The 18,910-nt window shown below is 40.7% G+C and overlaps 1 protein-coding gene across 1 annotated transcript in view; it reads right to left on the bottom strand.

The window, feature by feature from the left end:
- The window catches only part of SLC1A3 (solute carrier family 1 member 3), an 84,716-nt gene extending 66,227 nt beyond the window's left edge, over nt 1-18,489 (bottom strand). Inside the window, exons 1-2 of the mRNA XM_017868907.1 lie at nt 18,108-18,489; nt 16,184-16,459 (exon numbers count right to left, since the gene is read on the bottom strand). Of these exons, the coding sequence (XP_017724396.1) occupies nt 16,184-16,364 (181 nt within the window). The 5' untranslated portion in view covers nt 16,365-16,459; nt 18,108-18,489. The remainder of the gene's footprint in view (nt 1-16,183; nt 16,460-18,107) is intronic.
- Between the last annotated feature and the right edge of the window lie 421 nt (nt 18,490-18,910).

The raw sequence follows: 18,910 nt of genomic DNA on the forward strand, positions 1-18,910 counted from the left end.
CCCCTCCACTCCTATCCTCTCCCCTCTCCTCCCTTCCCTTCCCTTCCTTTCTCTTCCCTTTTTCTCTGTTGCCCAAGCTGGAGTGCAGTGGTGCAATCTCGGCTCACTGCAACCTCCGCCTCTGGGTTCCAGTGATTCTCCTACCTCAGCCTCCCAAGTAGCTGGGATTACAGGCATGCGCCACCATGCCCAACTAATTTTTTTTTTTTTTTTTTTTTGTATTTTTAGTAGAGACTGGGTTTCACCATGTTGGCCAGGGTAGTCTCGATTTTCTGACCTCATGATCCACCCACCTCAGCCTCTCAAAGTGCTAGGATTGCAGGTGTGAACCACCTCGCCCGGCCACAACCAGTTTTTCTCTGTGGCAAAGCAGCGCACCCTTTGCAAAACTGAGCTCCGTTAGTGGTCACTTATTTGAAACACATTGATTGATAGTCCCACGGCTGACAAAAAGCTTTACGGACTCCAGATCCTCAGTGCAAAAGAACAAACCCTTTATTATAGATTACTCTGCAAAAATAGCAATGAAAATCAAAATAACTTCCTAGCAGAATTTGTTAGAGCTAAAACAAATTTTGCAAAGTTTGCATCTAGGTGATGATATACAATATATGGATGTCATGAGCAATATTCAGATCATGCACCTTTGGTTAGCAATATTAATTAAGATTTCTGGTTTACTCCAGTGTTAGTATTTTAACAAGATTTCTAGAATCTAGAAAATATATTGACTAGAATGTTTAAGGTGATCAAAATTAACTGTGCTGGATGAATGCTATAAACAAAATTGCATTTTTGCTTAAATAGTTTCTCTTTGCTAATATAGAAAGTTCAAGAAAGGAGTCCTTCAGGAGTTCCTTGTTTTCCTAACAACAAATGCTTCTTCTTCTTCTTCTTCTTTATTTTATTTTATTTTTTGAGACGGAGTCTCCCTCTGTAGCCCAGGCTGCAGTGCAGTGGCATGATCTTGGCTCACTGCAAGCTCCACGTCCTGGGTTCAGACAATTCTGCCTCAGCCTCCCGAGTAGCTGAGACTACATGCACCTGCCACCACACCCGGGTAATTTTTTGTAATTTTTTTAGTAGAGATGGGGTTTCACCACGTTAGACAGGATGGCTCGATCTCCTGATCTTGTGATCCACCTGGCTTGGCCTCCCAAAGTGTTGGGATTACAGGCGTGAGCCACCACGCCCAGCCAACAACTAATACTTCTTTGGAAAATTAAATATCGTCTCACTTTCTAAACTAAGACACAATGTGCACATTGGAGCCTCAGAAAGAAGATATCACAGGTTTACTCTTTAAGGCCAAACACACACAATAAGTTGAAAGCTAAAGACCAACTTTAAGAATTTGGTCCACATTTAATCTGATAAGACTATTGAAAATATTAAGATGCCAGAAAATATTTAAGAGTAAAAAATGAGGCATAATTTGAAGTAAAATTTAGACCAAATCACACTACTTAATTTTTGGTAAATGTTGGAGTTTGAAATAGTAAAATTTTACTAAATTATCCCCTCTATCTGCAAACCTTGTCATGAACAACTTGGCAGACCAAAGTCTTCTAAGAGTTATTACTCACTATTCAAAATCTTCCAGAAAGCAAGGTAGTGCCCCAAAGGAGCTCAAATGTCAAAAGGAAATCTCAAAGCAATAGAGGCAATGATCTTGATAGAAAGACCTCGCATTCTGAGGCCAACCACGAGAAAACTAAGTGCCTGACCAAGATGAGCCAGCCAGCTCTTTGAACATTAGTGCTACAGGAAGGCCAGGAGACATTAATACCCATTGCCCAGAAAAACCTCAGCCTGATATCTAGCCAGAAAGGAGACCATGATGTCCACTTTAGTGGCTCAAGGAAAATCATAGTGTTGATAGTACACCACTCACTGGTTTTACATGGCAAACATGCTGCTATTTCACAGTTAGGATCTTTCCATTTTGGTAGCAAAATCAAAACCCAACTAGCACCAATTTATCTCAAGGCTACATGAATTTGATGTATAATTGTAATATAATCACAAGAGTGTCATCCCATCACCTCTGCCATATTCTGTTGGTTAGAAGTCACAAGTCCCACCCACACTTGACAAGTGAGCTATACGTGGCAGTTAGAGGTCAATCTAACATGCAAAATTCTCTGGGCCTCCTTACCAGGCTGCTTCTATCTTCATGGAGAAGATGCCCTACAAATGTTTAAGGAATGAATGATGTCGAGATTCTAGTCCTAGCCCTTAAATCCCTGTGTGACCCTGGATAACTCTATTGCCTTCTATGATTCAACTTTTTTTTATAATTTGTCAATGAAGAAGCCTCCAAGTTTACAAAGGCACCCTCCTTTTTGGGTGGACTACTGCAGTAGTCTTCTAACTGGTTTCTCTGTCTCTGCTTCACCTCTCTCCAGCCTATTCCCAAAAGAACACTGAGACCTAGGTCAGCTTCTCACTCCCCTACTCCCTCCACTGACTCCTCCTCTTATGTAGTCTAAGCCCAAGGCCATGCAATCAGTGGCTGCCCCTGGCAAGCCCCCTAGATCCACCTTGCCTCAGAACCCATCTCCTACTCTGCTTGCTCTCACCTGTTTCCACACTTGCCTCCTAGTCATTTCTCCATCATCTTAGACATGATCCCCCTTTATGATCCTTGCACTGGCTTTTCCTTCTGCCTAAAACATAATTCCCACACATTCACAACATTTACCTCCTTTAAGATTTAGTTTGGCCAGGCGCGGTGGCTCACGCCTGTAACTTCAGCACTTTGGGAGGCCGAGGCGGGTGGATCACCTGAGGTCAGGAGTTGGAGACCAGCCTAGCCAAGATGGTGAAATCCCGTCTCTACTAAAAACACAAATATTTGCCAGGTGTGGTGGTGCACGCCTGTTGTCCCAGCTACTCAGGAGGCTGAGGCAGGAGAATTGCTTGAATCTGGGAGGTGGAGGTTGCAGTGAGCCGAGATCGCACCACTGCACTCCAGCCTAGGTGACAGACAGAGAGTCTGCCAAAAAAAAAAAAAAAAAAAAGACCTAGCTTAAATGTCACTTTCTGAACGAGGTCTACCCTGAACTTTCTTATCCCTTAGCTGGCTTTATTTGTCTTAATAGTTCCTATCACCTTCCAAAATACAATATAATTTTCTGTTTATTATGCTTGTTTATTATTTTCTCTACCTGCTAAATATAAGCTCCACAAAGTTAGAATTTTTTTTTGTTTTTTTTGGACAGTTTTGTTCACTGACCTATATCAAGTCCCTCAAACAGTTCCTGGCACACAGTAGGTGCTTAATATATTGGTGAACAAATGAACAAACATGACTTATTTTCTTTCAGATAAACAGGATGCACCAGTGCCTGGTCCCCACCTGGTGTTGAGCACACTTTCTGAATGCAGGAATCTCTCTGTCCTGTGCTCCCCAGTAAATCCAATTCCCTACTGCACTCCCTGAGCATAGTAGCCTACCCTAAGGAATGTCCCCTTTGTACAAAACCATGTGATTTCGCTCTCATGCTCTGTGGGACTGGATCTTGACTGAATTATGATTTCTCATAGGCTTAGCTTTCTAAATTCACAAATGAGGAGTGATAGCTATGGATCCCGAATTTGCTCCTAAGGTAGGTTTTTTTTGAGTAGAAGGGAGAGCAAGTGTGATGCTGTAGAAAGACAGTTCTGGGCCTGATCCTGTCAGTAACTTAGGGTAGGAGATGCTTTATCTAAATGATTTAATCTTCACATCAAACCTGTAGGATTTAATATCAGTATCCCATTAATGAAAAGATTGAGGCCTAGAAAGAATAAGTCACTTGCCCAAGGTCACATTGCAGTAAGTGTTATGACAGGATGGGATTGCAAACTTAGGTCTGCCTGTTTCAATATCTTCAAATCACACAATCTCTTCAGGCCTCTTTTTTTCTTTTTTAAAACAATCTGCAAAATGAGACAGACCAATTGGAATGGGTGGTGTCTAAGATCCTCCTGAACTTTAAGTTCTGAGTTTAAAAGAACCATGCTCATCAAAAACATTATTAAGCTTAGCTGCTTTATACTAATTCAACTTGTTTCTGTTAATGAATTCTAAACTCCTTGATAATACATATGAGAGCATTTAATGAGTCCAAAATGTTTTGGCAAATTAGCCATTACAACTATTATGGCAGGCATGCAATAATGATCTGAGAAATCAAATAAAAATTTCTATTTCAGGAATTGGCCCACTTTGGAGAAATCATAAGCCTGTCTCACGCCAGTTTGATGAAGCTGTTGGACATAAATTTCCACTCGCTTCTTTTCATTATTTTTAGAGATAGGGTCTTACTCTGTTGCCCAGGCTGGTCTCGAACTCCTGGTCTCAAGTGATCCTCTCGCCTCAGCCTTCTGAGTAGCAAGGACAACAGGTGCGCACCACAGCACCTGGCTAATTTTAGAAATTTTTTTAGAGACAGGGTCTCACTATGTTGCCCAGGCTGGTCTCAAACTCCTGGTCTCAAGGGATCCTCCTGCCTTAACCCCCTGAGTTGCTGGTATTACAGGAGTGAGCCAGTGCGCCAAGCTGCATTAGCTTATTTTTACAAAGAAGGCAAAGCCATAATGGTGAATCTACCTGGGTAAGAGTTCTGCTGGTCCCTGGTCTTTTGTTTCTGTCAAACTTCCAGGCGTTTCCTGGTGAGAAGCTACTGGGTGTTGGAGGCAACCTCTTAACCCTCCCCCACTCCTCTGTTCCCACATCCTTGGGAGATTTGGGCCTTGGCCTGGCTCATTCTTTTGTCCTTTGGTATTTCCTGTTGCTGAAGGTGGGAAATACCTGCCCCAGCCTTGTTCCACAAGGGGTGCCCAGATGAGCGAGCCCTGGGTGACTGATGACTAAGTAGAGTGGAGACACAGACTTATGTGCATGCGGTGTGTGACTCTTAGAGACAACTGCATCAGAAGAACCTTGGAGTTCTAAGAAAGGCCTGGTGCTTTCTTCCAAAAACTGCACTGAAAAAGGCTATGCGATGTGGTAATTTAATTTACAAATAATCCTACAGGTGTTCTAAATGTCCAATCTGTTGTTATTTTAAAAAATATTCTATTCCAGAAATAGCAATTAAAAGCAGGACTTGTTGCCTTCCTTTCTGGAAAAAAAGATATTATTATGAGTGAGTAGAAACTGGAAATGAAATATGTTTAAAATTTCCCACGTTCCCCTGGTGCCTTTTGTGTGTTATATGGTGGTGCACAGCAAGGGTGTTCCCGTTTCCATCTATTCCCTCTTCTGTTCTTTCAGAGCCTCTGTTCTACTAACTGATACGTCTCTGTGCAGTATGAAGAGTAAAGTTTGCTCCTGTTTCCTGATTTTATGTTCTGCTCTAGAGCCCAGCCGAGACCCATTTGTGCTCAGACTGTCAGCACCAGTATTCTGGGGAATTATTAATGGACAGGTTGCATCCCCTAAGACTGTACCTAAAAGAGCCAGGGCTGGCCTGGGAGCGGGGTGATCCTAGCTTCTATAGTCTTATTTCTGGCCATCTCTTATTTCTAAGTGTGCTTGACACATTGCTCAATGTTTCACTTTCTAAACTTGTGTTAAATCGGTGGTAGGAGGTGACGGCTTAGAGGGAGCGATAAAAACTGAAACCCTGGTCCATCTTTTTCACAGTTTATTGTGAAGATTATAGATGGTAAGAGACGTGAAGGTGCTTCAAAAGTTGAACGTAACATACAAATTAAAGCTTTGGGTGTTGTATCTGGATTAAATTTGGGCTTTAGAAGAAGGGAGATACCTGCATTCAATTCAATCCTGAAATTGCAGTTTTCCAATGCGCTGATTTCCTTAGTTTCCTCCATTTGTCTGTGTAACCCACACAAACTGCAAAGTCCACTCATGCTTACCTTTGGCAGAGGCAGTACAGTACCGAGGCTAACTCTTTTTTAAATCCCACAATTTGGGAGAGCAAATGATCACAAATTCTATGGGGTACAAGTTAGCAATACTTATCAACATTACAAATGAGTATACCTTTAGACCCAGCAATTTCACTTCTAGGTATATCCACAGATACGTGGGTGAAAGATCATTCATTGCACCATTTTAAAATAAAAATGTCTAAAGACTGGAAACAACCGAAGTGTCCATCAATTGCTAATTGCTTAAATAAGTTATAGTATACCCATACGATGTAGCCCCAAGAATAAGGGGCCTTTCTACGTGCTAAGGAATAATATGCAAGGTATGCTGTAAAGTGAAAAAAGCAAGGTGAAAAGTGGGCTATGTATACCATGCTATTATTTGTATACAAAGAGTTAAAAAAGGAATAAATACATATTTATTTTTATAGTCATAACATCTTTCCAAGGGCATATGAGAAATGAATAACAAGATAAACGGGAACCCTGGGGGATAGGGGTCAATATGATACTTTCTTTTTACAAGCTTTTGTACTTTTTTATTTTGGACTATGTAAATTTATTTACTACGTAAATAAAATAAAATAGGCCAAAAAAAAAGGCCCACCACTGTTTCTCCCTCTTTCTTTTTTAATCTTACTGGATTCTTTTCTGCAATATTTCTGCTGGATGCCTGCATCTTTCTAAAATGTCGCTTTGAGTCTGGGTTGATTTCTCCTCAATCCTGCTTTAATTTGCTTTAATGAGGAATTTACTTAGTTTAGGCCATGCAGGGTAGATTTAGGAGCATTGTGCTCAGATTTATAGTGAGTAGATCACTTTCTGACCAAACTGCTTTCTTTTTTTTGGAGACAAGGAAGTGGATCTGAAAAAACTTTGAACTCAATCATTATAGGCTCATGTGCTGCTTCAACCAATTAGTAGCCCTTGAAGTTGCAAGAATGAGAAAACTGAAACCGCTCTGCGAAGATGACAAGCTTCTCGTCATCCATCATCTCGTGGAAAGCATTGCAATGTCAGAACTTACAAAGCCCTGAAAAGTCTGCTGAATCTCAGGTTTGCTTACGAACTACTTCATTAACCCTAAGAGAGCAAATCTAAGAAAACAAAAATAAATAAATAACTAAATAAAAGCATGACTACTTTTTTCACAAGAAGTTTCTTGGTAGACTAATAATTTCCTTCTTGATGTTTCTCTTCACATTCATCAAGTAGCTGAAGACACCAGCAAGCTTCTAGATAAGCACAAGAAACCCGGGCTTTTGTTTCATTTGCTTGAAAGATGAAATTTCAAGTAATGCAATGTGTATAAAAGAAGGCACCATCTTTGCAGGGTGTATTTTTCTCCCTACTCTCATTAGGGATAAATGAGCCTCGTACAAGATTCTGAATAAGAAGTCTCTCGCTAACAGCCCACTGTCTTCTCTCTGTGAAGCTGCAGCAGTTTGTAGCCTGGAATCATTGTTGGAGAACTGGAGAAGCCTGAGGACAAGAAGAATGGAGTTGCTCTCTCTGGAGACAGAAACCCCGTCTTGAAATTCAAAACTTGGTTGTGCCTTTCAATTCGCTGCTCCTAAATCTACCCTCCAATCTTTGATAAGTTATACAAAGGGAAAAAGGGAGCGCCCTCCCTTAATTCATCCAGGGTATATCTTCCTTTATCTAAACCTTTTTGGGCCTTTTATCTTTCTCTTTTTGGTTTCAAACTCTCTTGAGTCCATCTCTTGATAGGGCATAGTGATGTGAATATTCTTGGCCTAGGGAATAAGCTCTAGGCAATCTTGATAGCACTGAAGCTTGACACAAAACTCATCTTTTTTTTTTAGATGCAGTCTCTATCTGAGGCTGGAGTGCAGTGGTGCGATCTTGGCTCACTGCAACCTTCACTTTCCGGGTTCAAGCTATTCTCTGCCTCAGCCTCCCAAGTAGCTGGGATTACAGGCATCCGCCACCATGCCTGGCTAATTTTTGCATTTTTAGTAGAGACCGGGTTTCACCATCTTGGCCAGGCTGGTCTTGATCTCCTGACCTCATGATCCACCCACCTCGGCCTCCCATAGTGCTGGGATTACAGGCGTGAGCCACTGCACGCAGTCAAAATTCATCATTTTTATACTCAGTGAGTACAGTTGCTAAACTTTGTGCACTGAAGCGCTCTGTGTGTTTTCTCTGCTCCCAGCAATGATGCAGCTCACCTAGCTGCCAGCAAATACTTGATGAATGATAGTATCCTAGTGTTCCATAAATATCAAGTACCTGGAACGTACAGCTTGCAAAAGACAGTGCTTAAACTCTGGTTGCCTCCTCTAAACAAGTTAGGCTTTTCACAATCTTATTTATTCTATAGCAAAAACAAAAGCCTGTGGTTTTCTTCCCCTAATTTATGAGCGATGGGCAGAGACTGAAGGACAGAAGGGGCTCCTGCAAAGTGTGCCCTCACTGTGTTCTCAAACACTGGCTAGGAAACACTGATTATCAGACCCAGAGCCAGGGGCCCTCGAGAGGTCAAAGGGAGAGAAGGGGGCTATTTGTTAGACTGGAGAGACCAGCCAGAATGGGTTATCCAGGAAAAAGATTCTAGCAATGGTACAGTGTCATGCCCTGGAAACAAAACAAAAGAAAACAAAATAAAGCAAAACATCTCTGCTTATTATTCCATATATTCAGATACCTTAGAGGAAGATAAACTAGACTTAAAACGATAGAATTTTGGAGTTGGAAGCAGACATTAGTCCAAACTTACTTTGCTGATGAGAAAATGAGATTTATGATGTCTTACATCATAAATCGAGTTAGTTGATGGTAGAGCCTGGCCTGTACCCAGGACCTTTAGACTCTCAATGCTTTCTTAGCTGCATCCCAGACATTTGCAGATACGAATCAGAAGGAGGGTGGCCTGGCCATAGCTTACATGCTACAGAGAGTGCAACAGAAAGTGCTTTGTAAACTGTAACACCACAAAAATGAAAGGTATTATTACTGCAGGTTAATTGTTCTGAACACACTTGCTTATTTGACCACCTACTTGAAAGAGAAATTTGAAATTATTTGCTCTGTTTCCTCAATATCTGAATTGACAAGAAGAAAAAGAGCAAAACAGAATCCAGAGATACACTTAGAACAACATTAAGTTTTCTACCCACTGCTTCAAAACCACCTTTCCCAACTCTCTTGGAAACCAGCCACATTTTTCTCAGGGTTCCAGCCAGCCCCCACTCTGATCAGAGTGGCAGTTAATGGGCAGTAGGCACCAAAGGGCTGGAGGAAAAAAGAAACCAGGGAGGTGGTGAACACTCAGATTGGCCCCGAGGCGTATGAACAAAAAATTCACTATTGAGTGTATTACAATACTTATTAAAACATTTCTCAGCATCTCTCCGTTTTCCCGAGAGAGGCGTCCACTCTCAGGCGCCCCCTCCACTGAGTAGTGTACTGTGATAATGGCTGCCTGGGGATTACTTTCTGGTTCTGCTCAGGAGGCCAGATTGGTAAGGGACAGATAATGATGGTATCACTTACTCTGAGGCTTTCATTTCTGCATCTAAAAGCCCTTTACAACTATTAAGGCTCTTCCTACAACTCTCTTGGCTCTCTTCTCTAGCTAAGGAAATAGAAGCCACTTCTAAACCCAAACCAGGTGAGTATCTTCTGAAATCACTGCCCCACAGCCTCCCCAAATACCAGGGTCTTATAGCTCTCTGGAAGATCAGCATCATCAAATCAGTGCATATGACGGCTCAAAGCCATATCAGAGATGTAAATAAAAGACATGGGGTTTACAATGTCTATGAACACTTTACCTGGCAAGCACTTAGGGAAATCATTTAAGGTGACATGGCTTGTACAGAGCAGAACTGAGATATAAATCTTGGCGACAGTTTTTATAATTATTCTATTTTATACATGAAGAAACAGAGGCTCAGTTCCAGAACTGGACATAAACCTAGGCTGTCTGACTCCAGAGCACATAGCTCTGATCTCCACTATACCTTACTGGGCTACACCCTCACAGTAGGAGGCAGCTCCTGGAGTGCTTTTGGAGAAGGTGGGAGAGGGCTAGGATGCATGTGCTGTGGGCAGCACATGTGTCATCACTAGCCCTGACAATTTTTCTGTATTTTTTCTTCCCAGGGGAGAAGATAAAGCACAGATAAATCAGACCCTAGTTCTTATACCCTATCCCAGTGTGGCTTCTCCAGAGCAAAACTCTGCAAATCCTCAGCTTCCTCCTCCTGGCCTCCCAGTCTCTGCTTAGTGAAAGCACAGCTGAGCTCTGGTAACACCAGGGGACTCAGGATCCCCCTCCCCCCAGCTTCCTGAAGCTCCTCTCTCCCTGCTCATTTCCAGGAAGTGTTGAAGAAACCGTAAGTCTGAACCCAGATATCTGTCCATCGTTCTTTGGATTGCTGTTGTTCAATCAGTGTGGAAATGCCCCGCTATCAGGGGTTCAGGAAGTTGAGAGGTGTGGGTGCCCAACTGTGCCTGCTTCACGAACCCAAGCAGTTGACTGGTGTGGTCCCACTACCGGTCAGTTCAGTTCAGCAGCTGATAGCAAACCATATTGATTAACCTGCTTGGCTGACCTAACGGACTTGGCCAGTTACGTCCAGAAATCACTATAGCATTTCTGAAAGATTAGTGCTTTTAAACATGAAGGAGAGGGCCCTAGAGTTATGGAAACTGTTCTGAGAATAGACTCACTTACAGAGTAGACTCACTTTTGCAGTAGGATAGCCCAATTCACTGATCCTTATTCACTTGAAATCCAAAGACAGAACTGTCTTCGTTCAGTTTGGAGATTGTAGGAATACCTTCTAAATCTTGATTTGCAACAAGCTTCTCCCATTGTATATCCACCTCAGTGGCATCCCGCCCCGCAAACTCAACAGGTCCAAACTGAACTCGTGCACCCCGAGGCCCCAATCTTTCTCCTGTATCCTACCTTCAACAGTGGCGTCATCAGCCACTCTGCCACCTAAGCCAGAAATCGTGCCATCGGTCTGCAGTCCACCTTCTCTCATTGAATCAATCGCCAAGTCTCACCAGTGGTCTTTCAGTTCAACCTCTCTTTTCCATCTCTTCCGTTGCTACCTCAGGCAGACCCTCAGCGAATTGCTGGAGTAAAGCCAGAATGGGTGTTCTAGCACCCAGAACAGTGTGGTGAATGAGCACCTGGAGCCGGAATGGAGGATTTGAATCCCACTCAGTATTCATCAGCTGTGTGATAAGGATTTGGGCTTCAGTTTTTTCATCTGTACAATGAGAGTAATAAAATTACCTCCCTCTCTGGGTTGTTGTGAGAATTAAATAAAGTTAATATACTTAAATACAACTGTGCTTTCCATACATTGTGAGTGTTAGCTATTATCATTATTACTATTATTTTCCTTTTTGGAGACAGGGTCTCTCTCTGTCATCCAGGCTGGAGTGCAATGGCATGAACATGGCTCACTGCAGCCTCACTGCAGCGATAAGGAGCTTAAGCAATCCTCCTCCCACTTTAGCCCCTGAGCAGCTGGGACTACAGACATGTGCACCTGGATAATTTTTTTAAAAATGTTTTTGTAGAGATGAGATCTTACTATGTTGCCCAGATTGATCTTGAACTCCTGGCTCAAGTGATCCTCCCTCCTTGGCCTACCAAAGTGATGGGATTATAGGTGTGAGCCACCTTGCCCAGCCCAAAATAGTGAACATCAACAAGGCTATTTCTTTTCTTTCTTTCTTTCTTTTTTTTTTTTTAAGATGGGGTCCCACTATGTTGCCCAGGCTGGTCTCAAACTACTGGGCTCAAGAGATCTTCCCACCTTGGCCTCCCAAAGTATTGGGATTACAGGCGTGAGTCACTGCACCCAGCCTCTATTATTGTTAGCAACACATATTATAACTATGGCAAAAATATATTATAGCTACAGGAAACTGAGGCTCAGAGATGCCTCCTTTGGATCACACAGCTGTTAAATAATACAGCTGGCACATGGATCCAGATCTACCTTCATCAAAAGCCATACTCTTTTTTTTTTTTTTTCAGATGGCACATCTAGGACTCCTAATGTGGCTATTAAAAGGAAATGGAACCTCTAAAGTCCCAACACAGAAAAATGCCATATTATGTAAAACAGTATGCATAATATGATCTCATTAAAAATTTTTTTTTTACAGCTAATTAGAAACTTCTCTATTACCACCTCTGATCCTTGGATATTCCTTTCTCATCTTCTTTTTCATCCATGTCTCTTATGAAATTACCTGAGAACAGGGGATCCCCATAGCATAGCACAGGGCAAGATACATAACATCCAAGATACATAACAATTTAACATATTTGTTAAATTGAATAGCATTGAATATTTTTAAGTAAATAATTTAACTTATTTACTTAGTAGATAATAGCTATCAGTAGATAATATAAAAATAAGGGGAAAATCAAATAATACAAAACTTACTCAAAGGAAAGCAGTATTCCTTCCACCCCATTCTCTAGACACCTAGCTCCTATCCCAACAGGCAGCCATGCTGACCAGTTTCTTGTATATCCATCTAGAGATATTACAGAATTGCACTGAATTTTAGTGCAATTTAAATTCATAGCCAGAGTATTAGAGAACAGAGGGAAATGCTTTATAAAAATTTAGCCAGGATGATTTCTTTCCTGAGAAGTCACCAATTTCTTTCAAATCCATATAAAGGAGAACTCAAATGTAAACTCTGTGAGAGTGTGTGTGTGTGTGTGTCTGTGTGTGTGTGTGTGTGTGTGTGAAGACCAATGTCAGAGAAAGGAGAACTCAAATGTAAACTGTGCAAGGAGAACATCAGAAAAAGGATAACTCAAATGTAAACTCTGTGTGTGTGTGTGTGTGTGTGTGTGTGTGTGCCCGCACGCCAAGACCAACATCAGAGAAAGCTGCTAGTTTACTGTGTTTGTGAATGCCTTCAGGTAAAACCACCACTCAATTTTGTGCATTCGTATTTATAAACATCTCCCCACCTTGTAGCTGATCTTATGATCTTATGACCCATTTCTTTATATTGTTTGTCCTGAGATTTCACTTTTATTGTGTAATTCATTCCCTAGCCATGGAAAGAGTCAGTGTTCTGTGACTTGAACATGACAAAGGACTTTTCCTTTCTTTCAGCGAGATGTCTGAGGTCACTCTAACACAACTTACCATAGTCTGAAGGGAGAAACTGCTTTCTGGAGGAAGAAAGACAATAACCACTCTTCCCAGTGTGGTTTTTGTCAGACAGATGTCCACAACAGCCCTGGCAGACCATTACCTAATGCTTTCATGATGGGCCCTCTAAGGGATGTGGAACTTGGCACTGTGTTCTTTCAGATTGCTAACCACTCTTGTTACACGAGCTTTTGTCATAGCATGGCACATTCAGACTTTGACGTTGCTTAGAAATGACAGTAGAAATTACATAAAATTGTACAAATGGTTCTATGCTTATGCTTGTAGATGAATTTATATCAAAATACTTATAATTTTCTACTTTATTTTGAATATATGGATTCACATGTCTTTGTCATATTTTTCTAGTTTCCACTTCCACACATTAAATCACATACATTTTATTTCAAAAAGGCAGAAAAAACCAGACTGAACCAAAGATTCAACCCAGTACATAGGTTTTCCCAATGATTTTTGTTTTTTTCTAAAAGCAATAAAAACCTAGGAATTTGAAAACTAGGTAATAAATATAGCTCTTCTCATCTCATCTTTGGGGAAAATAATTATCTCCTTCCTTGCTAGCATATTTCTTGTTTTTTCTTATGCTACTGCAAATAAGTTAAGAGTTGGTGTACAGACACGTTCTTTTTCTATCTCTTAAGACTGGTAGACATGGAACCCAGTGACAAGCTAAATGGAGCCTTTATATCCACTGGGCCCTCAGTGGAAGACACACTAACAGATAACTGAAGGGTTCTTCCTTCTCTCCTAAATCTATTTGCTCCTAAGTTGTCTATTTGCTATTCCAAGTCTTTGATGTAGACTCAGTGGTCTCTTGGACTGTCAATGAGCTCTTTTTATGTGTTTCTTTGTTAGCTCCTTCTTCTTGCTGCTTCTGCCTCCTCAGTTTCCATTAGTAAAGCCAACCATGAGGGCACCCGGCCAACTTATCTACCCTAGCTCAGCCAACTCTTATTGCAGTTCTCACAAATCTTAGGAAAGCCCTCATTGGGTGAGGAATGATCCCAGAACTCCTAGAGAAAAACAGACTTTTAAATACTGGCATTATCTTCCTTTTATTAGAGATGTTATTGCTTCGTACTAATCACTTAGGAACTTCCTTCTCCATCAATCTGTCTTCCATGTTCAAGTTTTATGACTTTCCATTCCTCTATTCTTGAATGAAACATTTCTGTCTTAGAAATTCAACTCTTCTGGTGTTTACAACACCATTTTGAATGGTGTTTCTCCGTCTTTTTCAAATATACTCCAGTATTACTGAGCTCTATTTATTATATGTACAGGATCATGAATTATAAATGAATATTTGTTAAATGAATGAGAAGGATGTGGCTTAATGGTCTATAGGAGAACTGTAAGTTTTCTGTTGAGTTTAACTGGGTAAATCATACAGTTAAATGACAATGCTATGTGAATGCATCTAGCACTGCTAGCTAACTGGCCTTCATCAACTTATGAGGGTATTTCTTTTCCTGACATCTCTTAGAAGATGTCAACTAGCATTAGAGCAGAGGAAGAATAGAGTGGTTAAGAGAATGGCCTCTGACACTAGACTGAATTTGACTTCCAGCTCTAGAGTTTGCTAGTGTTGTGACTTTGGGCAAATTGCTTGATGTCTCCACAGTCAGTTTCATCTACAAAATGAGGAAGATCATAGTAATCATACCTTCCCACTCGCTTCATAGGCTGTTTGAGGATTAAGTGAGCCGATATAAACAAAACTCCTACAGAGTAGCTGGAATAGTACTATATAAATGTTTGCAATTATTACTATGCAGCTATTTCTTGGCTTGGCAATGATTTTGATTCAGAGTGAAAAATGAGGCAAGCAGACAGCATTCTGCATTGACTTCCAGGACAATGATGTGGGACTGAAATACTTCATCTAGGAATATATTCAAGCCTGGAAAACTACTGTGGACAGCCATTACTTCTCTGGGTCAGTTAGGATATGTTCTCTTTGAATATCTCTAAAATTAATTGAACCATCATTTATCACCAGTGATTACTAATGTAAGAGAATCATGTTAAAATGGGATGTATCTGAAGTCTTGTGGCAAACTCTCCTGCTGTATTTCATTTGTCTACAATTTAAGAATTCAATTTCCTTGAAAAATGTTATAATTATATTTACACACTACAGAATTTTCTTAATCTTTATTAAATCATTACCTCTTTAAAGTTGATGGAAATCTCGGCAAACTCCAAAGTAGAGATTAAAACTGTACTGAATGGCTCCTTTTTGGTGGCAAATTGGTAGGTTAAGTTAGAGCATTTTTACAACCTGCCTTTGGCTTATATGTTTGTCAACCCAAGGATTTCTATATTGGTTTGGTCAAAAATTCCAAATAAGTAGGTTTTTTCAGCTATATTTTAAAGTGGGACCAATGCCACCCATAAGTAATAAACTATAACTTTTAAGATCAATAAACAAAACAGTAATATTTTATTAGTACAGATTGCTGTCAACCCTGCTAAATTAGTAAGAGATGGAAATGACTCAAAAAAAGGTATAGCTGGTTATGGCAGGCTCTGCAAAGCAATGAATGAAAGAGATCTGTGTTAACATTTTCCCCAATCTACCTTTCCCAGTTGCTGGGTGACAGAGTGCAAACATATAAAGGATTCGGCCTCTGTGTCTAAGTCTTGATATTTAGCTTCAAGTCAGCACCAGTTAGAATATAATTACTATTCGGAACCAACATCTTATTTTAGGTGTACTAATTGTATAAATTAGTTTTAAGTGGAACTGACATTGTATATAATTACATTTTGGCCAAATCTAGCATGCTTGCTTTGTCATGCCTAATGATGAAATTATCGCTTCTTTATCCTTACATGAAATGGGAAAATATTGTATTTATTTTTTTCCTCACACAATTGATTTGCATAATGCTTAATGATGCCTGATGATGTGTTTATGATATATTCTTCCAAACATGCCCAGACAGTCATTTTTGTGGAGAAAAACCATCAAGTTCAGAGGAAAGCCTAGGCTATCATTTTGATACCTACAACTAGTTCATCTGATAATATTCCCCGGGCAGCCAGATGCCCCAGAGAAACAAGATACAGGTTTGTTTGTTTTTAATCAAATGACTCACCCACAATGACAGCGGTGACAGTGAGTAGCACAAAAGCATTCCGAAACAGGTAACTTTTAACATCCTCCTTTGTAATGTTCTGCACTTTCTTCTTGGCCAAAAGTGTGCGTTTACGAACTCCCTGCTGGAATCTCTCCATCCTGCCCCCCATCTTGGGCTCTTCTCCATTGCTTTTAGTCATATTTTACTTTTCTAGGAGTGTCTCTTCTTTGCACTTCAGTGTCTGGGAATCACCCACAGAAAGCCAAACCTCCTCTTTGGTATTAGAAAACACAGCTAGAATGGGAGAAAAAGAGACATGAGTTATAGCCTCCAGGGGTGAGAAATCAGTGCTGCTCTACACCAGGCAAGCTCTTGGCAAACTGCATAATCTCAGCAGGAATCAAGGACTGGAGAGCCACAATACCAGACTTCAAGGCTGCAGTGTGCATATTTTAGTGGACCACGTGTGGGAAATGTGCATAAATTCGAAATATATATGCAGAACTTATGTTCTATTTTCTTTTTAAAACTCCGTCCTTCCCCCTCCAATGAGGCTATGAAAGGGTTCTTCAGAGCTGGATCTGACTGAGAACCCCTATCCCCTATCCCCCGCAGAACCCAGTTGATGCCTTGCACAACGTACACGCTCAATAAATGTCCAATTGAACTGAATGCACAGAAGATACTCAATCATTACTTGACAAATTATGCTGTATACATGATTGAAGGCACAACCAGGTCAATAAAAATAATTAAGATATTGATAGGTAGAAGTTTCTCTATTATATGTAGTGAAGTAATCAGCTATTTTCTTCATTAAAAAATAATAATATCTACTAGTAAATATGGTCATAAAAAGAACACAAGTGCCCACAGTACATGGGAAATACATGTGACTATTTTACAGGGTAATTTTTTCATTTTTTTCCCATGAAATAAGCAAAGTGCTCTGGGCACATCTATAAATCATCTGAAATCACAATTCAGCTTCGTTTTTATCACAAGTGGAAGTATGAAGTAGCGTTTTTCTTTGTGACACACATGCTGGAGTCTTCCAAGGAAACCATCGCTGACTTTTTAGCATTTTAAGATTTAGCATTTAAGATTTAGCATTTTAAGATTTAGGATTTCTAGAACAGATGAGGAGATGAAACCAATTTTCATTCCAAACATTACAGCGTGTGGTTTCTGGTTTCTTTAAACCACTCACGCTATTTAACTACATTTCAGTAAATCTCTTTCCTGGTGGAAATCAGCTGTTTTGAAAAATCAAGGGATTCCTCCTGGTGCTTTACAGGAGTTCTAATCCATAGCCCTTCCCATAATCAATCCGAGTGAAAACCAGCCGTACCCTGGTTGTGTGTCGCTGCCAACGCAAGCAGCCAGCGTGTGCGCCTGTGGGGGAGGTAACTGGAAACCAAAGGACTCCTCGCAAATGACTCCTTGCAAGCTTTTAGCAAATCCCAGTGCAGGAAGAAAAAAAAAAGACTTGTCTTAACAGTTTGCCTTTTAAATATAATTGCAAGTTGGGGTCAGTGATATTAAGACTTATAATATGTTTAAGACGTCACACCGGATTAAATACTTAGGGAGAAATGAAAACTGGGAAGTAGGAGAGATCAGATTTTTTTTTTTTTTAACTAATAGCTCTGATTCCTCTTACCAGTCACTTTTAAGCAGATCCGCTCAACTTTGATCCTTTTCTAGATCTCGCGCCACAATCTGCTCCCAATCCACCCCGAATGACTCAACTCCAAATTAGCAGAGGACCCGGCATAAATAGACACCACACTCTCACGACGTGAGAGGACTAACATGGACTTTATCTACCAAAATGGCTAGCCTTGATTCAGGCTACTCCTCTGCTTGGAAGGCAAAATAGATCGGCAGAGAAGTGAAAGGAGAAATTAAACCCAGCAGGAACACAGAATGTGACACTTACCTTTTCTGATTTTGTAAGGGGTGAAAGATATCAAGCAGTGACGAGGTGAATTCCCCAGCAGGTACAACGGAGCAACAATCCGCAGCGCGCGTAAGCAGGCAGGCTAGCTCTGACAGTGTGCATGTGCTCTGAGACTGCAAGTTACTATCAGGGCAACTTAAGAAAAGGGGAGGAGTCTGTGCCCGGGAAAGGAGGAGCGGGGAATGGAAACCGCACAGGGGAGGAGGGGGAAACCCCGAGGTTTCTGGAATATTGATTAATCTTGGCACACCAGAAGCAGGCTTGCTGGCTTTGTTTTGCTCCTCAGACCGCTTTCACGCGTTGTCAGTTCACTGTCATTAGAAATGCAAAATCGGGACTAGCAAGAATTGAAAAATAAAGCGCACACAATCGGAAAGCTGAAAGTCTTGATTAGAACGTTTCAAAGACTTTTCTAAGGCTAAATTTAATTACCTCATATTACTGCAGGTTGCCTCCCCTTCAGGAAAGACAAGGGTGTGCTCTTTAGCCTGGTTGTACAACTGTTACGAAAAAGTCCCTCTTTTTCGAATAGGGGAATTAACTGACATTTATTCGGAAGACCCTGAATGCAGACAAGTATGGAGAAAAAAAATAATGCTTACTACGATTCTCTAAACTTGTATAAAGTTAGGGACATGCCTCTATTTTAGCAGTTTAAGCTTCAAAACTTCACTATAACAAACCTAATTTAGCTCAGACTGCCTGTGTTGCAAAGACGGAAAAGGTAGCAAATGTAAGGAGACTGGAATGTTTGCCAAACTAGAAAATGAAACGCATTTTAA

Source organism: Rhinopithecus bieti, unplaced genomic scaffold (genome assembly GCF_001698545.2).
Source record: "Rhinopithecus bieti isolate Rb0 unplaced genomic scaffold, ASM169854v2 scaffold_4911, whole genome shotgun sequence".
Taxonomy (NCBI): Eukaryota; Metazoa; Chordata; class Mammalia; order Primates; family Cercopithecidae; genus Rhinopithecus; species Rhinopithecus bieti.